Source organism: Hibiscus syriacus, unplaced genomic scaffold (genome assembly GCF_006381635.1).
Source record: "Hibiscus syriacus cultivar Baekdansim isolate YM2019G1 unplaced genomic scaffold, ASM638163v2 tig00111402_pilon, whole genome shotgun sequence".
In the NCBI taxonomy this organism is placed as follows: domain Eukaryota; kingdom Viridiplantae; phylum Streptophyta; class Magnoliopsida; order Malvales; family Malvaceae; genus Hibiscus; species Hibiscus syriacus.
The window spans coordinates 8,177,702-8,201,782 of record NW_024063082.1 but is presented as its reverse complement, the minus strand read 5'-3'; the positions used below and the strand labels follow the sequence as shown (position 1 = coordinate 8,201,782).

The following is a 24,081-nucleotide window of genomic DNA, read 5'->3' as shown; positions in this document are numbered from 1 at the left end:
GGGTGGAAAGAAGAGAAAGTGTGAGAATTTAAGTTTTCAAATGGGAAATGCCTGTGCCAAGTCAGACGCAGCGGAGGAAGCCAAAAATGATGAAACAAAACAAGATGGCGATGGCAATGAGGGTGAAACTAAAGATAAGGATCAGGGTGAGAGTACAGAACCGGAAGAATCCGACACGGTTCAGAACAACCTCCGGGAGAAATGAAGATTGTTAGGGAAGAAACAGGGGAGGAACAAAAATCAAAATCCACTGAAACAACCCAAAGGCAACAATCAAAAGCCAATGAACAACACAAAGACAACAATCGAAATCTCACCCCAAAGACTTAACTCCAAGCCATCTCAACTTTCAGAGTTTAATGAGGGTAAAGCTGAGACCGGAAAACAGAAAAAGGCTCATAATCTGAAAAGGCAATCTTGTGCAGGGTTGAAGGTTGATTCAGTGTTGCAAACCAGGACAGGTCATTTAAAGGAATACTATAACTTGGGGAGGAAGTTAGGTCAAGGACAGTTCGGAACCACTTTCCTTTGCATCAAGAAAGGTACCGGCAAAGAGTTTGCATGTAAATCAATCGCGAAAAGGAAGCTTATGACTATTGATGATGTCGATGATGTGAAGAGAGAGATCCAGATAATGCATCACTTGTCAGGGCACCCAAACGTTATATCCATCAAAGGGTCTTATGAGGATTCGATGGCGGTTCATGTTGTGATGGAGTTGTGTGCAGGGGGTGAACTTTTTGATAGGATTGTAAAGAGGGGCATTATAGTGAAAGAAAGGCAGCCGAGATAACAAGGATTATTGTTTCTGTCGTTGAAGCTTGTCATGCCATGGGAGTAATGCATAGGGATCTCAAGCCTGAAAATTTCCTTTTTGTGAATCAAGAGGAGGATTCACCTCTTAAAGCCATCGATTTCGGATTATCAATATTCTTCAAGCCCGGTATGTTCAAAATTTTTCTCTTTTATCACTTTCAATTTATAGTTAAATGAACTTTTAGCCCACTGTTGTAGAAGACTTTGATGTTTATTAGAAACAGTTCATATATCATTAAATCTGTTTCACTTGTAGGAATAAAGTGTTTAGATTTTAGAGACTTTTCAACAATGTTGTGAAGTCACCAATGTGTTGCTTTCTTAAAGAATGTCTTGAATTAATTTAGGGGATACCTTAACCGATGTCGTTGGAAGCCCGTATTATGTCGCACCCGAGGTATTGCGAAAGCGTTATGGTCCGGAAGCGGATGTGTGGAGTGCTGGGGTAATCACTTACATTCTCTTAAGTGGGGTGCCACCGTTTTGGGGTGGTAAGTGTTCACCAGATATAATTTCTGTTAGTATTTGCTTTGTTGAACTCTTAAATTTTTCTAGCAATCTTGTTTTGAACATTTGATCTATTTCTTGTTATTTTGATATAGAAACTGAGCAAGAAATATTTAATGAGGTTTTGAATGCTGAGCTTGACTTCTCATCTGATCCCTGGCCTAATATCTCTGAAAGTGCTAAAGAACTAGTGAGGAAAATGCTTGACAGAGATACAAAGAAGAGGATAACGGCTCACGAAGTACTACGTAAGTCTCGTTATAACGTTGATGTTGATAAATGATTTGAAGCTTATTTCAACTTTGAATTCTCAGCTTCTGTTTCTTGAGGCTAATGGATTAAACTTGATGATCTTTAGATGATCCACCATTGGATTTTGAGAAATTTGATCCTTTGTAACTTGCAGGCCACCCTTGGGTTCAAGTTGATGGGGTGGCACCAGACAAGCCACTCGATTCTGTTGTCTTAAGCCGCCTGAAACAATTTTCTGCAATGGATAAGCTCAAGAAAATGGCCTTAAGAGTAAGTTTCTGCCATTTACAGTGGCCTGTAAAGCTTCAGAATGGACACATATTGAAATCAAAACTCATTTCAATGTAGAAATCCCACATTTAAATGATTACTTATTTGGTTAAAATCTGAATTATTTCATTGTGTTTTTAAGGTCATTGCCCAAAGACTTTCCGAAGAAGAAATAGCTGGGTTGAAAGAAATGTTCAAGATGATAGACACAGATGGTAGTGGTCAAATCACCTATGATGAACTCAAAGAGGGATTGAAAAAATTTGGTGCCGATCTTGCCGAACCCGAGTTTCATGCTCTAATGCAGGCCGTACGTTGCTTTGACTCTTCATATTTCTGTACCCGAGTCCGAGTAACATATATATATCGATTCCATTATCATACCAATTTGACATGATTATCGAATCTCAGGCAGACATCAATAACAGCGGTACAATCGATTACGAAGAATTCGTAACTGCAACACTGCATCTAAACAAGATTGAGAGAGAAGACAATCTATTAGCAGCCTTCTCGTATTTCGACAGAGACGGCAGCGGCTACATAACTCCCGACGAGCTTCAAAAAGCTTGTCAAGAATTTGGTATCGAAGACATCCGCCTCGATGAAATCATGAAAGAAGTCGATGCAGACAACGTAAGCATCTCTAATCCATGCATATGCAAAACTTGTGTGATTTGGCTCAACATAAACCACATTATTTTCATGTTCGACTCATTTTTCACAGGATGGTCGGATCGATTACAATGAATTTGTAGCCATGATGCTTCCTAAAGTTGGCAAGAAAGGTGCATAATAGATACATTTTTGGCATTTTCGTAGGACATTTTATTCAGGTTTTCTTTTTCCTTTTTAAACCTTGTTGAGTTTAGCTCTTCAAAGTTTGAGGGTAAGAGTTCCCTTATTTGTGACTGAAATTTGTTGTATACACAATTTTTGATTCCATGTACTTGCACTTCTTATTTCAGTGTATTATCAGCTATGTGCATATTATGGGAGATATTCCCACCATAATTAAGGATTATAAATTATTTGAATTAACACACTTTCTAAATATATAGTTTAATCTGATATAAGAATTTGAAGATTAGAATTAATATCACACTTAAAATTCAAGAAAACGTTAGCATTATTTAATGAAAATAAACAAAACCGATTAGATACGATATATATATGTTTTATTATCAGATGAAATGGTTTAACAGAAAAATATCAAATTTTACTCATAAATTGAATAAATTTCACTGATTTATTGAAATTATTTTAAATAAAACTTTGCTAATAAATTAGATATTCATGTATAATAAAATGATTTACAAGAAAATTGAAAAACATAATTTCTTTGTGTATAAAAAAGGAAAAGAAGACAAATTATAATGTTAAAGTGCCTTCTCCTCTGGCATCATTAGGGGAGTAGGCGGTTCTTCAAATATTACTAAAGCATTGTGTGGACTGTGGGCCAATTTCGTAATCTGATCCCATCTTCAGCCGCAATTTATATGCCCAAGAAACTGTAAATTTCCTATTACTTTCCAATCCCCATAGCAGAAGATGATGAGAATTTTGGGACTGGTTAACCGGAATTGTAACCGCCATAATCATCTGTTCCGGAATGTCGACCGTAAGCGGTAGGAACCCCAGATACATGCCTAGCTCATCCGTAAGCGGTATACCACAAATGACTGGCACTAGTTGATTCCACGTTGAGCGAAACAAATCATTTTTATTTTTCTAGATTTATCTTCAATCTCCACGCTTGACTAAATTTTGTTACAGCCTTCCGCATGGCACTGTCAAGATCGCTGCACGTCTGGGCTCTTCCGTTGTGGCTGTGGGTATCCTTGTGCTCGCCGGTCCTGCTCTCCCGTTTCGTGGTCTGCGTGATGCTAGCCTCCTGGAAGCCCATGCACTTTGTCATGGTGGCGATAGAGATGGGAGTATCCTACTGACTCCTTGTTCAGCAATTGGACAATCACCATTTGGATCCATCGGTTTTGAGATTCTACCTGGCTGAGACACGCCATTTATTTGACGCGCATCCAAGGTTGATTGTTCGTAATATTCGTCGTGGCGCTAATGGTGCTGCCCATGCTCTTACAAGTCATGTTTCCAATACTGCCATACCTTTGTATTTTGATATTCTAGTACCTTCTACTATTACAACTTTGGATGCTAATTTTACTTAATACGGCATGATTTAATTTAAAAGAAAATTAAAAATAAAATATTAGATTTAAAATAGTATTAAAATAAAAAAAATGGTCTAAAAAATAGAATTTTAATTGAAGGTTGTACATCTAAATTGTAATGGTGGGTGGGTCTGTTTCTGTTCGAGAAGGACTTCGCCAAAAGCCACTACCACCAAACTTCTCCCACATCTCTTCTTCAAGTTCAAACAAATCTTTATCTTCTTCCTCACAAACCTTAACATCTAACACAATATCTTTAACACAAACCACCGCTTCATCACTCAATTCCCCATCTTCACATCCACAACCATCCCTCCCTTTAAACAACCCTTTCTTCTGCGACTTCCGCCGCCGTTTCAGGCGGAAAGCACGCCGACAAAGCCCTGCCGGGACTTTATAAATCACTAACACCAGGAGGTTCGCTATCCAGCAAGGGAAACAACAACAAACCGCCGCACACTCGGCCGTCGTTCCCCCACAAAACTCCCCAAACTTGGCACTCTTCCTCGAGCTGCTGCTTCTGATCACGGTATGGCTGCCATCGTCGACGCCGGAAAAACCGGAAGACGTGGAATGGCTTTGCAGCAGCGGTTGCTGCCGGTAGACGGTACCGGTTGGGGTCTTAAGGATTATCCGATGAGACATTAAATATAAAAGGGGGTATTATTGATGCAATATTGTTTTCGTTTCTCGGCAACAATGGGCGCAGAGAACAAAAATGAAGGTGTTCAGGTTTAAAAGAATACGGACAGTGAAATCAAACTAACAAAGATGGTCTGGAAAGGCAAAAAAAAAACAGATGAACAATTGTGTAACGGAAAGAGAAAGCAGTTTTTTTTTTAAGACAAATGATGTTCCTGGGATCTCTGGTTTTCCTTTGACTTGTTGCTCGCTATTTCTTAGGGTAACCATTAACAGAAACAAAACCAGAGGAGGTGGGGTGTTTGACCAAGTTTGTTTTGTGTGTGTAATACAACGTGAATAGAAAACATAACATATGAATCCACGACTACTAGTTATTATTAAATACCCATATATAGACTATCTATTATTATTTTGGCACAATATCAAAATCAGCCCCCAATATTTATTAAAATAATCATTTTAGCTCTTATTCTTTTGTTTAGTATTTCAAGGTAAAAATTATCTCAAACATTTGATTGAATAATCATTTTTGGCTTTTATTCTTTTTTTTAAGTATTTTGACCATCAACGTTTTATTTTAAGATAAAAAGATCTCTATTTTAGAGCGTTAATCATTTATTAACTAACTTCATTCTTAGAAGGACCTTTTTACCTAGAAATAAAACGTTGATGGTCAAAATAATCTTAAAAATATAAAGACTAAAATGAGTATTTAACCAAACGTTAAAGACATTGTTTGATATTATACTAATTGTTTTTAGATTAAAGTACACAAAAGGTCCCCGATTATAAGATATTACTTTATTGAGTCCCTGACTATTAAAAGTTAGAAAATGGTTATCCGATTATGCAGAGTTTCTTTTTGAGTATCTATACTATTAAAAATTACAAAATGGTTATCCCACTATTTATTATATTCTAAACTCATCCTTTTCTCTTATAAAATTAATGGTCGTCTTAGCTAGACGTTAACATGTTGACTGAGATATGATAGTCGTTTGAGATTATGAGATCATATTTTATCATATCTCAGTCAGCAGGTTAACGTCCAACTCAGACTGCCGTTAATTTTTTAACGATAAAGGACAAATTTGGAACATAATGAATAGTCGGGAGAATATTTTATAATTTTTAATAATCGATAGACTCAAAGAATCAACTTCATATAATTAGATGATCATTTTATAACTTTTAATAGATGAAACAATAAAATAATATTTTATAGCCAGAGACGTTTATGTATTTTACCCTTGTTTTAATACATATTAATTTATTACCATCTCCTTAATAATAAATAATTATTTTTTATGTGAACTCATTTACATTAAATCGGTTTAGTCTACTAGCCGCCCTCTTGGATCTAAAATTAAGTAATTCGTTAAAGTTAGATAAAATTATTAATTAATTAACTACCTTTTAATATATTCGATATTAATGAGAAATGGATTTCCGTCAAACATTTTAGCCTAATAGACAAAAAAATCCCGCTTGTTTACGCAATTAAAAAATATGAGGGTCAGTTTTTATAAAATTATGTCTGAATTAATCAATTAATAAATTAAATATTAATGATTAATTAAAAAAATATGAGAGTGATAGATGTGCGAAACATCACACTTCATAGAGTATATAAATATCATGTCGACATAAGAAATCCTAATGGATGGAATACTTGCGAAGATTTTCAGTCCAAGGTATGATATGTTAGATGAACATGAAGCTTGGGCTAATATTGAAGGAGATGGTTTAGCATGAATTTGGTAGTGAAGTAACAACCTTGGCTGGTAAGTTGTAACACATGGGAATGAAAGTTTGACAAGAAATATTTGTAGGGATTAATCCCACCAAAAAAGCAGGCAAAACTACAAATCAGCATTGGGCAATTTGAAAGCATTGAGTTGTAATTACATACCAACGTTGGATACTAGTTTCATTTGCAGCACTGACACTGGCTTTTGTCTGATTCTTACATGTCGACAAACAAGGATCAAAATTTGCCATCACGCCTTAATCTTGTGGATGCCACTTCCATCACAAAAACCAGAAAAATAGCTTCCAAAAATTGTTTCTTCACTCAGTTTCTGAAAATTTCAGCAATCAAGAGAGCAACCCACTTCAGAATACGCAATACCCATTTCCCCAAACCCCAAAACTCTCTACTTGGCTACCTTCAAAAGCTGAGTTCTCAAGCTTTTGGTCTTTAATGGTTTACTTGAAATATGAGTTTAGGTTGTTGTCAAACCAAATGGTTTTTTTCGCTGGAGTCCATTTGGTAACAAGATTGGTGGTCTCAAATTCGGAAACTTTCAAGTTAGTCAAAGGAGAAAAGGCACTAGTACGAGGTTGAGTATAGGCAGTGTGGTGGAGATGGAGGGAAAAGGAGTAGTAGAGTCCGAAATAGTATTTATTTAACCGCTAATATTCTAGTATTCCTGCGGTGTTTCATCGTGACGCTTTGCGGACACCAGTGATCGATGGTAAGCTATTCGATCTGCAACTTTTGTCTCGTTTCTCCTATTACCGAGTCTCTCATCCGTAGATTGTGACAGGCATTTTGGAGGAATTAATTACCCTGTTGGCAAAATCGCAATGTCCGAAGTATTGATCGATCAGGGTTGTGAAATACAAATGTAACTAACATCATGCTTGACCAAGGAAAAGCTGTAAGTTAGTCTTAGTTTTGAAATTCCGTGAATAAATCGATGCATCATCGATGGTTCTGCGTGTGGTAAAAACGTTACTTAATGCTTACGGGCCTGTATTTTGGATTGGTTGGTTCAGATGGAAGGGAGTTTCTTGCCCAAACCATAATATCAAAATGCTACTCGACGGTTAGTGTTCAGAAAGAACTGGTTATGTTCCTTTTACTGGTTTTTTTCAGCTCTATTATCGAATGACAGATTGTAATCCACTTGAAATGTCAATATGAATCTTGATGAGACTAGCAACAATAAACTCCAGCGAACTAACAATTGCTCAAATTAGAAAACACAGCATACTTGAAACGAAAATCATACAAAAATCTGAAACATACAAGAAATCAGCAATAGAATCATACCTCCTGAAATCCAACAAATATAAGCGTGTATGCTCACAGCATTCATGTTTTGCTGATCAGACAGTAAAATGTATTCAATCATGAGAAAACGAAAAAAAAATGTAAAATGAAAGCACGTTGGACAATATACTAAAGGCTGCTCCAAGGAATCCATAAGAAGGGATGCAATGTCTATACATGATAGCTTATTCAAACCCACTCGGCAAACCCCATTACGATTGTTGGCTTCATCTTGAAATGGAAGTAGATGAACCACTTTCACACTTGTGTACTCGAAAGACATCTCCACTGCCTCAGTCTAGGGCCCTTGTCGAGAAGCATTAGCAACCCAACGTTGTTTGGTGACAATCCATACAGGTACCTATATAAATTGGGATAAATATGAGCAAAAGTGAACCAAACTTTGTCATAGACATATCTCTAGGATATTATATGCTGATAATCTTCAAAATCAATTTCTAATATAGAATGCAATAAAACAATTTATGTGAGAATATAGAAAATTATGTATCCAAGTGCATGTCCCTCCCCACACTTGCATCTCTATTGTTTAATGGCCAAGTTCTAAAATGCCGCAAAATGGAATAACAAATTTGTTACTTTTAACCTAATAATATTAGCCTTTAGATAAATTGAACAGAGACAAAAATATGCCAGTTTTAAAACATAGGTAAATTATGACTCCGGAAGTGTGCCCTGCCTTGTTTTCACAGCTAGTTAAGGAAATTGTCAGTGTTTTATTGGAGCATAGTGTTATTATTAGGTTTGTAAAACGGGTTGTGAATTGGAGGCTGATAGTTTGGCTAAGTCAGGTATAGGGTAATTTTTTTGTAACTTTTTGTTTGAATATGTGTTTGTATAGAGGATTAAGTTGGTGGGTGATGTTTGTAATATCCTGTTGTTGTATGAGGTGTAATTTCTTTTTGGCAATAAAATTTGTGCCACTTTTTTCCTCCTTCCAATGTCCGCTGAGGTACTTATGTACCGCGGCAGTTATGAAAGGGATTTTTAACGAGGCCTCATTTCTTATAAAAAAAAAAAAACATAGGTAACTCCAACAGTAACCATTTATACAACAGAAATACTACTTACTTGTTTCGTCGAGTTTTCCGCCTCCAGAAAAGAAAGGACAGAATCCACTGAAAGAAAAATAAAATCAAAAGTAAATAAATTTTGGAACTATGATGTTCAGATTGGGAAACATAGAACAGCTGTATTGATGATGCTTCCAACAATGTTAGCAACACTCAAATGCGGGGTTTCCAGGCTAGAATTCAAGAAAGCAAGTGGAACAAAATTGATATTAAACTAGTAAACGAAGAGAACTTGTCCATGAAAGCTTACTCCATTCAACTCCTATTGTGTCAGAACTTGGATAAACACTAAATTAATACAAGTAAAAGAGTAGAAGAATGAAACAAAAAAACAGGTAAAATGAATAGTTTGTATAGGATATATATACAAGTAGTAAAAAGAAGGGGCAGGCTTTTGATGCAACAAAAGATGAAAGATGAGGTGCAAAAAATGGCCTGTAGATGATATTCAACCAGATATTCTACATGTAGCAAAGTAATTAAACATGTAACTCATTTCTGCATAGCCTACCTAATAGGTAGGCAGTTTTAATGTAAATTAATTTTGGAAAGATGTGATTCATCTTGAAAAACACCCATAGGATAATATATTACAGCTATTTTAACAGTCGTATAGAACATTACAAATAAAAGAACAGTTAATATGGAGAGCACTTAGTAAAAAGCCAAAGTAAATTGTGAAGTTTCAAGAATAAGGCATCGTGATGTAGAATAATCCAAAATACAGAGACATGAGAAGGTCAATAATAGAACTAGATGGTCTAAAATACATACAGAAAAGAACTTTTTGTTCAAACAAAGATTACCTTGAAGAATGACATGAATGGAAGGTTTTCAAGGATAGATGGCTTCCTTAAAGTCACTTGTCTTTCAGGTGACATTTCCTTGCACAAATGTTGAGCTATTTCTTTCAATAATACCAACTGCGCCTTTTCAGTTCGCATTGATATTATTGCTTGTCTCATTGATTCCCTATCAGCCTCAAGGGCCTGAAGCCTTGCGTAAAGGTTCTTGATACCGGGATCACAAACATCAGGCAGATCAAGTGCACCCCTTGGAGTGTATCCATAATCATCATGATCTCCAACTCCAGGTTTAGGTTCATAGGGTCCCTCATTTGGCACCCCAGTATGGATTGAATCAATCGTATAAATTCTGTCACTCATATCATCTCCAACTTCTGAAGCATTATCCATTCTTCTTGAGCTGGAAATCTTGTCCATTTCTGAAACAAACTCCATCTTCCTCAAGCTAGTATTAAACCTGGGAGAATCACCGGTAAACTCCGAATTTATCTCTTTAGGCAGGAAAAAGTTTGAACTATCACCTGAAAGCCCCCTTGAATGTCTTGATCGCCTAGGAGAGTGACCAACTATTACCTTCTCTGAAACATTCTTTGTTCCTTCTTGTTGACTCAGCTGACTGCTGCTCAGATTCCTCTCCAATTGGCAGATCCTTTGTTCCAGATTTCTTAAGTGTTCTCGGGGAGCCTCACCAAATGTATATTTCTCAATATCTTCAACATCATCAGCAGGATTCTCGTTCAAATTGCACTTTGGAGGTGGATAATCATATGGAAGATCAACTGAGCCATCGAAGTTCTCAGCCATGTTTTGAATCTGCCATTCTGGCTCACCTTCGATTTCTTCCTCTGTAAGCCCATGACTCAGCATCCTATGCTTGTAAGCCTCAGCTTCACATGTAAGAGCATGAATAGTCTGCTCTCTACTATACAACAGATCCTCCAATAACATTATCTCCTGCTGATCATGCACCATTTTCTCCTCAGCATAAGTCTTGAATTGCCGTGACTCCATTTGGATCTCCGCCTTCTCTCTCTGCAACTTCAATATCATTGACATGGCCTCAGTAGCAGCCGATGATGAAGCATTTCTCTCTTCCTCCAATTCTCTATTCAAATCCTGTATTGTGGTCTGTTTGCTGCTAACAGTTTCCCGTAAAGCGGCACACTCATTCTCAATTTGGACTTTGGCATTGAAGTTAAGATCCAAACCTGGAACATAAAACCTGTTTGTTGTCTCGAACTCATCGTATTTTCGTTTAACAGACCGAAACCAAGTACTCAATTGTTCACCGATCAAAGAACAAGTAGCACAATCACAATCACAACATTTCACCGGATCTCTTGGAACTGACGGTGAATAAACTTCTGACTCCATATATTAATATATGGATTCAAACTCAAGCAAACTAGTTATTTACTGACAATTCTATTACCAACAAAAAGAATCTAAAGAAAGTATAAGAACTTATTAAAGTTCTCACTAGAATCCCGGATCCTCCAATGAATATTTCCCCTCCCTTCTCCACTCACCAGCTACATATATTCCTCCTGGAAAAACCAATCGCAAAACAAAGTTGCCGAAAAAATTAATGAAATATATGCAACTAAAAAGTTCCTATTTAGGCATAAGTTTTCCAGGAATCCTTATAAAAGTTACTAAGAAGATGTAAATAATGCGATAGTTCTCAGTTAACATTCAAAGGCTAAAGAATTCTCCAGAAAACCCAATCGAATTAGATTTTTTATTGAAACAGAGAGAGAAATGAAGAGCAGGAAGAAGAGAGGAAGAAAAAAAATGAAACTAACCGTGAAAGCTGAGATGGAGCGATCTGGAAAAAGGGAAAAAAAATCCCGGGAAAATAAACCACTAGAGAATAACAGTCAAACTCTTTCTTGTTTCTAATTTTATCAAACTTCTTCTCTGAAAGAAAATCAGTCGCCTGACACCAAGCCCAATAGCAAAAAAATTGTTTCCCAAGCGAAAACTGGTAATCATTGCAATTCTGATTGGGAGGAAGGAAAATTAGGAGGGAAAAGGAAAAAATAAAATCAGAAAGTAGAACCCTAACTTTGTTATTTTTGGGTGTCTGTTTAGTTGGTGGGGAAGTGCTTTTTTTTCTTCTAATCTTTTCTTAATGATTCTTGATTTTCGTGTAGACCATGCGATTTTTTCGATATATCACTGGCGACCGGTAATATTATCGATCTAACATCGGTCAGATTATATTTTTTGATCTAACACCCTTAGCAGTAAAGCGCGCCCCCTGTACCGCGTTATACGATGATTTGGCACCACGTGGGGTATAACGCGCCCCCTGAACCGCGCTATACGGTGAGCTGGCGTCACGTGGGTATAGCGCGACCCCTGCAGCGCCCTATACGCCACGTAAGGGTATAGCGCGGATCACGAACCGCACTATACCTTTACTCCCGACATAATTTTATATAGCGCGGGGCAGGTACCGCGACATACCTTTACTCTGATATAATTTTATATAGCGCTGATCAGGTACCGCGTTTTGTATAACTTCGCTCGCTATAAATACCATTCTCCGCCGGTTAATTTCTCACATCTCTCCTCTCAACTTATAAATTAATACAATAATTCCGTCAATGAGTCAATAATTCTGACAATCTTCTCATATTTTATTTAGAAGTTCATGCGATTTTTCGTTATAAGGTAATTTTGTTATAATTTTTATTATATTTATTGTTTATTATGATTATTTGAAAAAAATATTATACTAATTATTTTCAATTAATTTTTGTGTTTGTAAAATTGGAAAGCGGGAGCATACGACGAAATAGTTTTGCGGTGCAGGTAATAATATTAAATTATATTATTTAATTTATTTACGTTGATGTGTAAAAATTTTATTGTGTTATATGTTCGTTCATATATAATTTATTAAATCAGGTTTGTTTCATTTATTTTTTTTGCAGATTTAATAGTGTTACACTTTTAAACTCAAATAATGGTGCGACTTTCAGTTATTGTTTATTATGATGGTGAAATTCGAGAAGATGAAACCGGCGTTGTTTTCATATCAAATGAGCGTGTTAAAATATCATTCAAGAGAAACATAACTCTTGAGGAGCTGATAACGAAGATTTCGAGGAAGATTCATGTTGGAAGTAGTAGAAGAGTGTCGTCGTTGCAGTATAGATTTCCAACATCATTGTTTTCATTAACTTATACAGCGTTTGAACTTTCGAATAATGATGATGTTGAAATGATGGTTGAAGCTCAAAGTAATTATTCAGACGCCGCTATTGAGATGTATGCACATTTTGTTCAAGTGCGAGCTGTTCGGGGTCAATCATTAAGCTCCCAATATGGGCTGACTGAACAAGTTGATCAAGTTGACAGCCCAACGACAGTAATGTGTAATGATTTTAATGCCATAATGGGGAGACATTCATCCGCAACTCCTTACGATATGTACCGAGGTAGGTTCACGAACAATCCGTATGGAAACATCGCGTCAAGTTCAAGGGGAAGTCATTCATCTGCAAATCCCTTTGACCTTAATATGGAGATGCCATCGACGCAACCATCTGTGCAGTTTCCATTTGAAGCGATGGCTTCAAGCTCTAGGGGGAAGCAGTTTCCATAATGATCGAGTTCTTCACGATCGATTCCAATTCTACCGGGTTTTTTGGAGTTACCCACAGTGCGTTAATGCTGTCAAATACTGCAAGCTTGTGGTCCAGATCGACGGAACTTTCTTGTATGGAAAATACAAGCAAGTTTTATTATTGACAGTTGTCCAAGATGGCAATCGCAACATTCTTCCAGTTGCTTTTGCTCTTGTCGAAGGAGAAAATACAGCTTCTTGGGCTTTTTTCCTCCGAAATTTACGGGCACATGTTATCACGAGGGAAAACATCTGTGTCATTTCAGATCGCGGAACTGAGATCAAAGCAGCAATTGAGTCTTTGGGTCCAATGTGGCAACCACCCTTTGTCCAACATAGGTATTGTCTTCGACACATTGCCACGAACTACCATGTACAAGAAGAATGATGAGCGTCAATTAATTGTACGCATGGGTAAGTGAAAGTTAGCAAGTTTGTTTTCTTTCGATCGTTTTAATTTTACAAAGACAGTAAGTTATACATTTTTTGATTAGGTTACGAACTACTTCCTCGAACGTTTGAATCAATGTTTCAAGAGTTGCGGGCGAAGAACGAGGAATGATATGATTACATCAGCCTCATCGATAAAGAAATGTGGACGAACGCATATGATGGTGGATATCGATATGGACACATGACGACCAACTTGGCAGAGGCAATCAATTCAACCTTAAAGGGTGCACGTCACTTACCAGTAGCGGCTTTGGTAAAGACTATATATTTTCGTTTGGGGGCGCTTTTTGCGAAGCTCGGGGGACAAGCTCAAACTTGGATGCAAGGCGGTCATGTCTATCACCCTAAATTAGTTACAGATCTACAGAAAATTTTTTTTGCATCAAATGGAATGTCTGTAACAAGCTTCTCTAGAAGGCATGAAATGTTTCGTGTCACAGAGTTGCCGCGACCTCTTCAAGGGATTGAAGCTGTATCGTTAAGAGTAAATCTAAGGGACAGAACGTGCGACTGCGGGTTTTTTCAAGCTCTGAAGTATCCATGCTCTCATGTGATAGCAACTTGCTCGCATACACGTCAAGACTATAACCATTTTGTGGATCTCGTATACCTACTATCTGAAGTTTTTAAGGTATACGAATTTGAGTTTCCCCCCATAGGTAATGACAAAGACCTTGATGAGGTTCAATATTGGCTTCCGATTGTACCAAATCCGAGTTTATTGAGGGAGCGTGGTCGTCCAAAATCCAATCGAATTCATTGCGATATGGATATTAGAGAAAGATCTAGACAAGACAGAAGATGTGGGCATTGTAGAAACCCATGACATATTAGAAAAACATGTCCACTTCTGTTGTCATCAAGTAACAATTGATGAGGAAATGATGTATTTTATTGTCAAATAATAATTCTTCTACTTTAATTTGCATTTTACTTCAAGTTAATATCATTTGATAATCACCGATGAAGATTAAAAAAAAAACACAATCATTAAATTTTAACAAACTAATAACAATAAGTATTAAATGGTAAATGATAATCAAATTACAATAACTGATATTAAATGGTAATAAAAAAACGAACTGAAATACATTAAAAAATCCAACAAATTTAACAAAATAAAGTAAGTACTAAATGAGAAATAATAATAAAATTTACAATTTAACAAAATAAAGTAAATACAAATATAATAAAAAACAAAATCTATCGATGCCTGCGACGCGAATGTGTTCCGCAGGGCGGTGGCTATCGGTCTCGAGGAGGATTTCTTCGTATCACTGGTTTTGACTCCTCGCTGTCATCATCATCACCATCATCGTCGTCGTCGTCTTCTTGCGCAGGTACATGAGGAGCTGATTGTAACATCCCAAAATACGGGTAAGTGACCAAAATTGTAAAATTTCATAATATGGTGATTAAAGTATAATAGTTTAATAGTTTAATGATTTGTTCAGAAATATTTCCTAAAAGTTTATTGTAATTATCTAAAGAGTTAAAGGGCAAATTGGTCATTAGACTTGAAAATATAATTAAAATGATATATATATATGGATAAGGATGGAGAGTTTCCAGAAAAATCTATTCTCTCTTTTCCTTCTTCATTTTCTCTTCACGTGTGAAGCCAAGCAAAAGGTAAGTTTTCTCTTGAGTTGATTATGTGCTGAAATTTAAGTTTAGTTTTGATTATTAGATGCTAAGTAAGATTAAGGAAGGATTAATTTGCTTTAAAACAACAAAATGAAGAGTTTATGAGGATTTAAAGATTAGGAGTTTTGGAATGAAATATTGAAATAAAGTGTATATTGAGAATTAAAAGGTGAATTTGACTTGTAATCAAGTTAATTAAGGGATAGGAAGTGTTAGAATAGGAATTTGAACATGTTGCAAAACTAGTAGAATTTTTGTAATTACATAGGGATGACTATATTTGAAGTTAAAGAAGTGATTATGGAATAGAAATAAGTTTAAGTATGTGTATTAAAGTTAGGAGTATTAAAGGAAGTGAAATAGGAAGGTTTGAGTTGAAAATTGATGATTTTCGAGCTTAGAATGCAATTTCTGGGTAGAGGGAACCGATACCCTATGAATGGGAATCGATTCCCCTTCTTGAACGAAAAATTTCCAGAATGTTAAGGGGGTACCGATTCCCCTTGGGGGGGGTATCGATTCCCCCCTAAATAAAATTTCAGAATTCGATTTATTAAATCGGTTTAAGTTATTAACATCAAGTTTAAAGTTTAGGCTTCTGATAGTTGTTTTGAAATGATATATTTATGTAGATATTGAGCCTAAACAAGTCCCGGAATAATCGAATCAAAGCAAGGCTAAGGTGAGTGCAATTTAAATTGTACTTATGTGATTGATCAAACATTGGCTTGCGATGAGTCAATGATAGAGTTACTATGGTAAGAAGTAACTTATATAATGTTATGTGATTACTCTGTATGCATTAGTACATAGAAATGGATGTTATGTTTATATGTTGCATGATTTACATGCTTACATGAAAATGCAACATATGATATTAGATATGTGTTTACACATACATTTGGTATGTGATAAGAAGAGAATGAACATGTGATTATGAGATCAAGGATTACACGTATATGTGATACGTGACTGAAAAGAAACGGTATGTGTTTATAAGAGTAAGAATATGAATAAGTATGTGAACGGTCATAAATGATAATGCCCATGTTATGTGATATGAGAGCTAGGGGTATAGTTGGCATGCCAAGGGTCGAGGGTTACCTATGTTCTTCGGGACATATGGACTGTTTACCTATGTTCTTCGGGACATGGACTGTTTACCTATGTTCTTCGGGACATATGGACTGTTTACCTATGTTCTTCGGGACATATGGACTGTTTACCTATGTTCTTCGGGACATATGGACTGTTTACCTAGGTTCTTCGGAATCTATGGACTGGTCCTTCGGGACATTGATCGAGCTGTTGTGACAGCATAGTGGTGCACAACCTCAATGTACTCACATACCTTGAGTTCTCAAAAGTATACATGGGCTAATACATGGTCTTTACAGAGAGTAAATGGACTAGGTATGTTTTGTTGTGAAGTAGTATATGTGTTCCATGGTATGTAGAGAAATGTTCGATATATGTAGTTATACGATAAAGAGGTACTAAAAGTATTTATATTATCTCAGGTTATCATGTATACTGAATTATATGCGACTCGATTGAATTCATAGATTGAATGTTATATTTATGAGAAATGCATTATTGTTATTATGTTTTGCTTCACTAAGTCTATGACTTAGCGTGTAAGTGATTTACACGTAGGTACTGAGAAGCAGAAGGATCAAAGCTAAGTTCAAAGTAACAACATATCTCTGCCCAAAGACCAGATCAGAAGTAAATTACACAGTATGTATTATTATGATAAATAGGTTGGCATGTAAATAAAGTAGGCAAATTAGGTAGTATGCTCTGATCGAGTTTTGTAATCTGTTAAACATATATATATAAGTACGAATGCAAAGAAATGAACTGTTAAATGTTTTACGAGTGTTATGTACAATTTACGAAAAATCACTGTAGCAGGTTACTGTATTACTGTTCATACCGTATTTCACCGTTCATAAATACGTTTTATCTCAATCTTTTATTCAACACACAATTGAATAATATTTGACTGTATTTTCTTAATATAAATTCAAATGTTCAGTACTGTTACAAGAGTAAAGGTTTTGAAAATGTCAATGTGACATCTCGGACCCGTATTCAAGTCGGGTACGGGTTGGGGTGTTACATTTAATGGTATCAGAGCTACGGTTTAGCCGATTCTCGGCATAAACAAGAGTCTAGGGTGTCTTATAATGTATACATGCCAACAAAATAGTGACAACTTCTGATCTGGTATAGTAATGAGTATGTTGTTTTGCTAATAGAACGATATGTTTGTTCTTAATAGATGTCAGGACATGATAGTTATAGAAGTCAAGCGGGAGATGATCGGCCCGCTGAGAGTAGTAATTCACCTGCCCTGGCCAGGCAAGGTGAAGAACAGACACCTTCTGGAGTGCCTGTAACTGATCAAAATGTGTTCTTTAGAACATTAGATGCGGTATTGACGCGTTATCAACCTCCTGTTACTTCAACTCCAAGAATGAATGTTGCAAAGGAGTTGAAGGGTTTAGGAGCTACAGAGTTTAAAGGTGAAGCCGAAGAAGGTCCTGTTGCTGCGGACCTTTGGCTAAATGATGTAAAAATTATGTTAGAGGGACTTCACTGTTCTAATGTAGAGAAGTTAGATGGAGTGGTCTCCTTGCTTCGTGGGCAAGCGAGAATTTGGTGGACAAATGTCACTTTGAGAATGACCAATGATCAAGTGACATGGTCTTTGTTCTTAGAAGAATTTAAGCATAAGTATATAGGAGATCAATTTATCCGTCAAATGAAGCAAGAATTTTTGAATCTGAAACAGATGAATCGCACAGTGTATGATTACGAGTGCGAGTTTAATAAGTTAAGTCGTTTTGCAGTTGAGTTGATTCCAACAGAGAAGGATGTGTGTGAGTGGTTTGTAGAGGGCTTGCACCCAAGGTTGAAAGAAATGCTAATATATTGAACTTGTCCTCATTTCAAGAAATAGTAAATCGTGCTAAAGCTCTAGAGAGAGCTCAGAATGAAAGGTTTGGGGATCAAAGAACCCAATCATATAAAAGAACCGGGGCTTTATCGAGTTCTGCACCACCCAAGAGGGGTAGAGATTCTGGTACTCAGTCTCAGGCAAGGTCTGGAAGGGTAGAATCCTCCGTTAGAGAATCAAATCAGGGGAAAGTTAGACAGACCCAATCAGTAGGAATTGGTGAGGACAGAACCCAACAGAGACATTGTCAGACTTGTGGAAAATATCATGGTGGAATATGTAGGGTAGAATCCGGAGCTTGTTTCCGATGTGGTGAAATGGGACATTTTTTGTGAGAGATTGCCCATTGGGGAAAGGAGAACCAGTACAGTCGGAACGATCTGTTATGATACCTGGGAGAGGGAGAAGGAGAGGAAGAGGTAGAGCCAATCTGAATCTTCTACTCAACAAGAATACGTTCCACTGCTCGAATGTATAATATCAATACCAATGAAGATTTTGATGATCCGGAGATAATAGCAGTATCTTTCTAGTGTGAAATAAATACATTATGATAATGATTGATTTAGGCTTGCATGTTATATTAGTAGTAATTGGTGAAAGAATTGAGAATTCAATTAGAAGTTATTTATAGTAATATGACAGTGACAAATATATTAGGGTACAGTGTGTGGATAAGTATGATATATTGAAAGTGTCCCATTATAATTCGGAGAATTTAGTTTCTTACTAAATTGATGAATTGTTATTCAATGAATTTGAAGTAAGATTGGAAATAAACCAGTAGTATATGTTAGAGGATTTTATCGTTCTGAAATAGAATAGTTTCTTGCTGCATTGATGAAATAAGGCATAGGGGATGATTCTTATAAGGAGATATTAAAAGATCAAATGATGCAGAATATTGTTATAGGAAAGTTCAAGAATATGTACATCAGTGATTTACATTATAGATGGATTATTGGTATGGAGTGATGAAACTAGAGGTTACTGTCTATATAATGAGTTACATTATATGGATTTTAAGAAAGGTTAAAGTAAAATGCATTGGAGATGTGTAGACAATATCTTATCTCCTGGTGCAATGAAAATTCGAGGACGAATTTTCTTAAGGGGGGAAGATTTGTAACATCCCAAAATACGGGTAAGTGACCAAAATTGTAAATTTCATAATATGTGATTAAAGTATAATAGTTTAATAGTTTAATGATTTGTTCAGAAATATTTCCTAAAAGTTTATTGTAATTATCTAAAGAGTTAAAGGGCAAATTGGTCATTAGACTTGAAAATATAATTAAATGATATATATATATGGATAAGGATGGAGAGTTTCCAGAAAAATCTATTCTCTCTTTTCCTTCTTCATTTTCTCTTCACGTGTGAAGCCAAGCAAAAGGTAAGTTTCTCTTGAGTTGATTATGTGCTGAAATTTAAGTTTAGTTTTGATTATTAGATGCTAAGTAAGATTAAGGAAGGATTAATTTGCTTTAAAACAACAAAATGAAGAGTTTATGAGGATTTAAAGATTAGGTGTTTTGGAATGAAATATTGAAATAAAGTGTATATTGAGAATTAAAAGGTGAATTTGACTTGTAATCAAGTTAATTAAGGGATAGGAAGTGTTAGAATAGGAATTTGAACATGTTGCAAAACTAGTAGAATTTTTGTAATTACATAGGGATGACTATATTTGAAGTTAAAGAAGTGATTATGGAATAGAAATAAGTTTAAGTATGTGTATTAAAGTTAGGAGTATTAAAGGAGTGAAATAGGAAGGTTGAGTTGAAAATTGATGATTTTCGAGCTTAGAATGCAATTTCTGGGTAGAGGGAACCGATACCCTATGAATGGGAATCGATTCCCCTTCTTGAACGAAAAATTTCCAGAATGTTAAGGGGGTACCGATTCCCCTTGGGGGGGGTATCGATTCCCCCCTAAATAAAATTTCAGAATTCGATTTATTAAATCGGTTTAAGTTATTAACATCAAGTTTAAAGTTTAGGCTTCTGATAGTTGTTTTGAAATGATATATTTATGTAGATATTGAGCCTAAACAAGTCCCGGAATAATCGAATCAAAGCAAGGCTAAGGTGAGTGCAATTTAAATTGTACTTATGTGATTGATCAAACATTGGCTTGCGATGAGTCAATGATAGAGTTACTATGGTAAGAAGTAACTTATATAATGTTATGTGATTACTCTGTATGCATTAGTACATAGAAATGGATGTTATGTTTATATGTTGCATGATTTACATGCTTACATGAAAATGCAACATATGATATTAGATATGTGTTTACACATACATTTGGTATGTGATAAGAAGAGAATGAACATGTGATTATGAGATCAAGGATTACACGTATATGTGATACGTGACTGAAAAGAAACGGTATGTGTTTATAAGAGTAAGAATATGAATAAGTAATGTGAACGGTCATAAATGATAATGCCCATGTTATGTGATATGAGAGCTAGGGGTATAGTTGGCATGCCAAGGGTCGAGGGTTACCTATGTTCTTCGGGACATATGGACTGTTTACCTATGTTCTTCGGGACATATGGACTGTTTACCTATGTTCTTCGGGACATATGGACTGTTTACCTATGTTCTTCGGGACATATGGACTGTTTACCTATGTTCTTCGGGACATATGGACTGTTTACCTAGGTTCTTCGGAATCTATGGACTGGTCCTTCGGGACATTGATCGAGCTGTTGTGACAGCATAGTGGTGCACAACCTCAATGTACTCACATACCTTGAGTTCTCAAAAGTATACATGGGCTAATACATGGTCTTTACAGAGAGTAAATGGACTAGGTATGTTTTGTTGTGAAGTAGTATATGTGTTCCATGGTATGTAGAGAAATGTTCGATATATGTAGTTATACGATAAAGAGGTACTAAAAGTATTTATATTATCTCAGGTTATCATGTATACTGAATTATATGCGACTCGATTGAATTCATAGATTGAATGTTTATATTTATGAGAAATGCATTATTGTTATTATGTTTTTGCTTCACTAAGTCTATGACTTAGCGTGTAAGTGATTTACACGTAGGTACTGAGAAGCAGAAGGATCAAAGCTAAGTTCAAAGTAACACATATCTCTGCCCAAAGACCAGATCAGAAGTAAATTACACAGTATGTATTATATGATAAATAGGTTGGCATGTAAATAAAGTAGGCAAATTAGGTAGTATGCTCTGATCGAGTTTTGTAATCTGTTAAACATATATATATAAGTACGAATGCAAAGAAATGAACGTTAAATGTTTTACGAGTGTTATGTACAATTTACGAAAAATCACTGTAGCAGGTTACTGTATTACGTTCATACCGTATTTCACCGTTCATAAATACGTTTTTATCTCAATCTTTTATTCAACACACAATTGAATAATATTTGACTGTATTTCTTAATATAAATTCAAATGTTCAGTACTGTTACAAGAGTAAAGGTTTTGAAAATGTCAATGTGACATCTCGGACCCGTATTCAAGTCGGGTACGGGTTGGGGTGTTACACTGATGACGATGAAGCACCTCCGTAGAATAAGGACCCTGGAGGTGTATGACTGACCATCCCACCGGCCTGCTAAAACTGGGAAAACTCATAAAACCCATACATCGCTGAGTGTGAAAACTGTACAGGACGCGATGTCTGTGCTGCAGCTATGGGTGATGAGGCTAAACCCGCCAAATATCTAGCATATGAACCCCAAGTCGGATCTGCAAACATAGACCCATAATAGCCTCCAGGAGGGGTCATCTGTGACGGTGGCGGGGTCATAAAACCGGGTGAAGGCGGCGACGGCATCTGGTAATGGAAAGGCAATGGCGGCATCATATATGGCTGCGGTGGCTTCTGGGAAGGTCCCTTGGGAAGTAGAAACGATTTCCCGTTACTGTTGAACCACTCATAATAATCCTCAGCATACATCAGGAAGTCAGTAAAAATGGGCTCTCTAAGTGGAAGACGCCGATGTCGATCCTCCCACAACACGACCCACCCATGATGCCTCACCAGCCAATCTGTATCTGTCTTGCCGCGTCTCTATCCAAGCTATGCAACTCGTCCATATTTCGAGGTGCTTCCAAAATTGGTTGAAAACAACCAAACTGCCGGAACACGCGATCAGTGGAGTGCCACTCGACGGTCGCATAACAGATCAGAGGGACCATCGCCATCCAAACATCTAATAGACCCCTCAACTTAGGTGGGATCACCGCCCTCACATCATCAGTAGAATATGACACCCATTCAAACTAAAACAAATAATATATAATTTTAATCAAAATAATAATATAATTATATAACTGTAATCTAAAATAGATTTTTAAACATTAAAATTCATACATGTGTGCTAGCCTTCTGATCGATTAGCACCCTTATCTTTTCTAAATCATCAGGTAGCTCCTGATGATTTTTCCTATCAGTAGACCACCTATTCAAGGAAAATTTTTTGTTATACGCTGTATAAAATTATTAATATACAAAATCAGTTTTATAATTACCTCAGAAGTAGTGGAAATACGAATGGGTTCTTCACAACGGGACATAAAAAGGGCAATCGATACCATGCCCAAGACTGCAGCAGCAGGAGACATCCGCCGATAGCATTACGCCTGTAGTCAGTGGCTCCACACATCTCCCTGTACAGCAAATCCAAAACTACCAAGCCCCAACTGAATGATCCGGCGAGATGAAAGTCGCTAAGATGTCGCAACCACATGCAGTGAACTAGGTTGCACGATTTGTCCGGCATCAGCAACCCTCCTATTAGCTGCAGTATGCATGCTCGTGCATACATCTTAACCTCATCCTCAGAGGCGTCTGTGCTTAACTCTCAAAAATTGGCATCTAACCAATTTAACGGTATCCTACCTCCGATAAAATTTTATGGGACACGTCCTAGACTATCCCGACACAAAGCAGTCCAAGAACCGGAAGCTATCTTCGATATCACATCTCCATCCACCGGAAGCCCCAGGTGCATAGAAACATCCTCAAGTGTGATCGTGCACTCTCCGCACAGAAGATGGAATGTGTGGGTCTCCGGCCTCCACCGCTCTACTAAAGCAGAAATCAGGTCTGGCTCTATCTTACAGTGACCTTGATATCTACCTATGTAACTGAATCCAACCTCTACTAAATACGGCAAGATACGGCTGTGTATCACTAACTTAAGATTCCTAATAAAAGGATCTAATACACAGTCCTTCTCCTAAAAATAAATAATTACAAAAATTAATTCTTAATCTAATAATCATGCATTAAATGAATCAACTAAATATTACTAATAATTTAAATTAAATTAAAACGTTAAAATGTTACCGTATCAGCAAAGTGTAGAGATATATGATTTCCATCCGAGCGAAGTAGACTGCCTTCTATTATATATCTACAAAAGAATTATATTAGTAAAATATTAAATAAAGTAAAAACATAATAATAAAAATATTATAAAATATACCTTAAAAAGAGAGTATTTAAGATAAATTTAGAGAATTTGAGAAAATTTGGTGTGATAAAAGTGATTGATGATGGGAGTATTTATAAGGAGGTTGGGGACGTGAATTAGGGGTATAGCGCGCCCCCTGCACCGCGCTATACCCTACGTGTTAGATATACATGTATAGCGCGTTGCAGGGGCCGCGTTAGATCGGTAATATTACCGGTCACCGGTGATATATCGAGAAAATCGCCTGTAGACCATAAACGATTTTATTTA

The 24,081-nt window shown here is 36.4% G+C and overlaps 2 protein-coding genes and 1 pseudogene across 2 annotated transcripts; 1 reads left to right on the top strand and 2 right to left on the bottom strand.

Moving 5' to 3' along the window:
• Nucleotides 1-283: 283 nt before the first annotated feature.
• Nucleotides 284-2,658, top strand: LOC120161525 (annotated as a pseudogene).
• Nucleotides 2,659-4,142: 1,484 nt separating this feature from the next.
• On the bottom strand, nucleotides 4,143-4,679 carry LOC120161524. Its single transcript, XM_039171743.1, has one exon. It carries the CDS (start codon nucleotides 4,677-4,679, stop codon nucleotides 4,143-4,145), a length of 537 nt encoding a protein of 178 aa, XP_039027674.1.
• A 3,162-nt stretch (nucleotides 4,680-7,841) lies between these two features.
• Nucleotides 7,842-11,716, bottom strand: LOC120162238 (myosin-binding protein 7-like). Its single transcript, XM_039172409.1, has 4 exons — nucleotides 11,443-11,716; nucleotides 9,638-11,184; nucleotides 8,830-8,876; nucleotides 7,842-8,098 (listed from the first exon to the last, which is right to left on the bottom strand). The coding sequence occupies exons 2-4, from the start codon at nucleotides 11,009-11,011 to the stop codon at nucleotides 7,996-7,998; spliced, it is 1,524 nt and encodes a 507-aa protein (XP_039028340.1). The 5' UTR covers nucleotides 11,012-11,184; nucleotides 11,443-11,716; the 3' UTR covers nucleotides 7,842-7,995.
• Between the last annotated feature and the right edge of the window lie 12,365 nt (nucleotides 11,717-24,081).

Excerpts from the sequence above, each read along its gene's own strand:
- LOC120161524 (XM_039171743.1), bottom strand. The coding sequence starts at position 4,679 with ATGTCTCATCGGATAATCCTTAAGACCCCAACCGGTACCGTCTACCGG.
- LOC120162238 (XM_039172409.1), bottom strand. The coding sequence starts at position 11,011 with ATGGAGTCAGAAGTTTATTCACCGTCAGTTCCAAGAGATCCGGTGAAA. Across the intron at positions 8,877-9,637 it reads CATTCATGTCATTCTTCAAG|TGGATTCTGTCCTTTCTTTT; the intron begins GTAATCTTTGTT and ends TTTTTCTTTCAG. Across the intron at positions 8,099-8,829 it reads CGGAAAACTCGACGAAACAA|GTACCTGTATGGATTGTCAC; the intron begins GTAAGTAGTATT and ends CAATTTATATAG.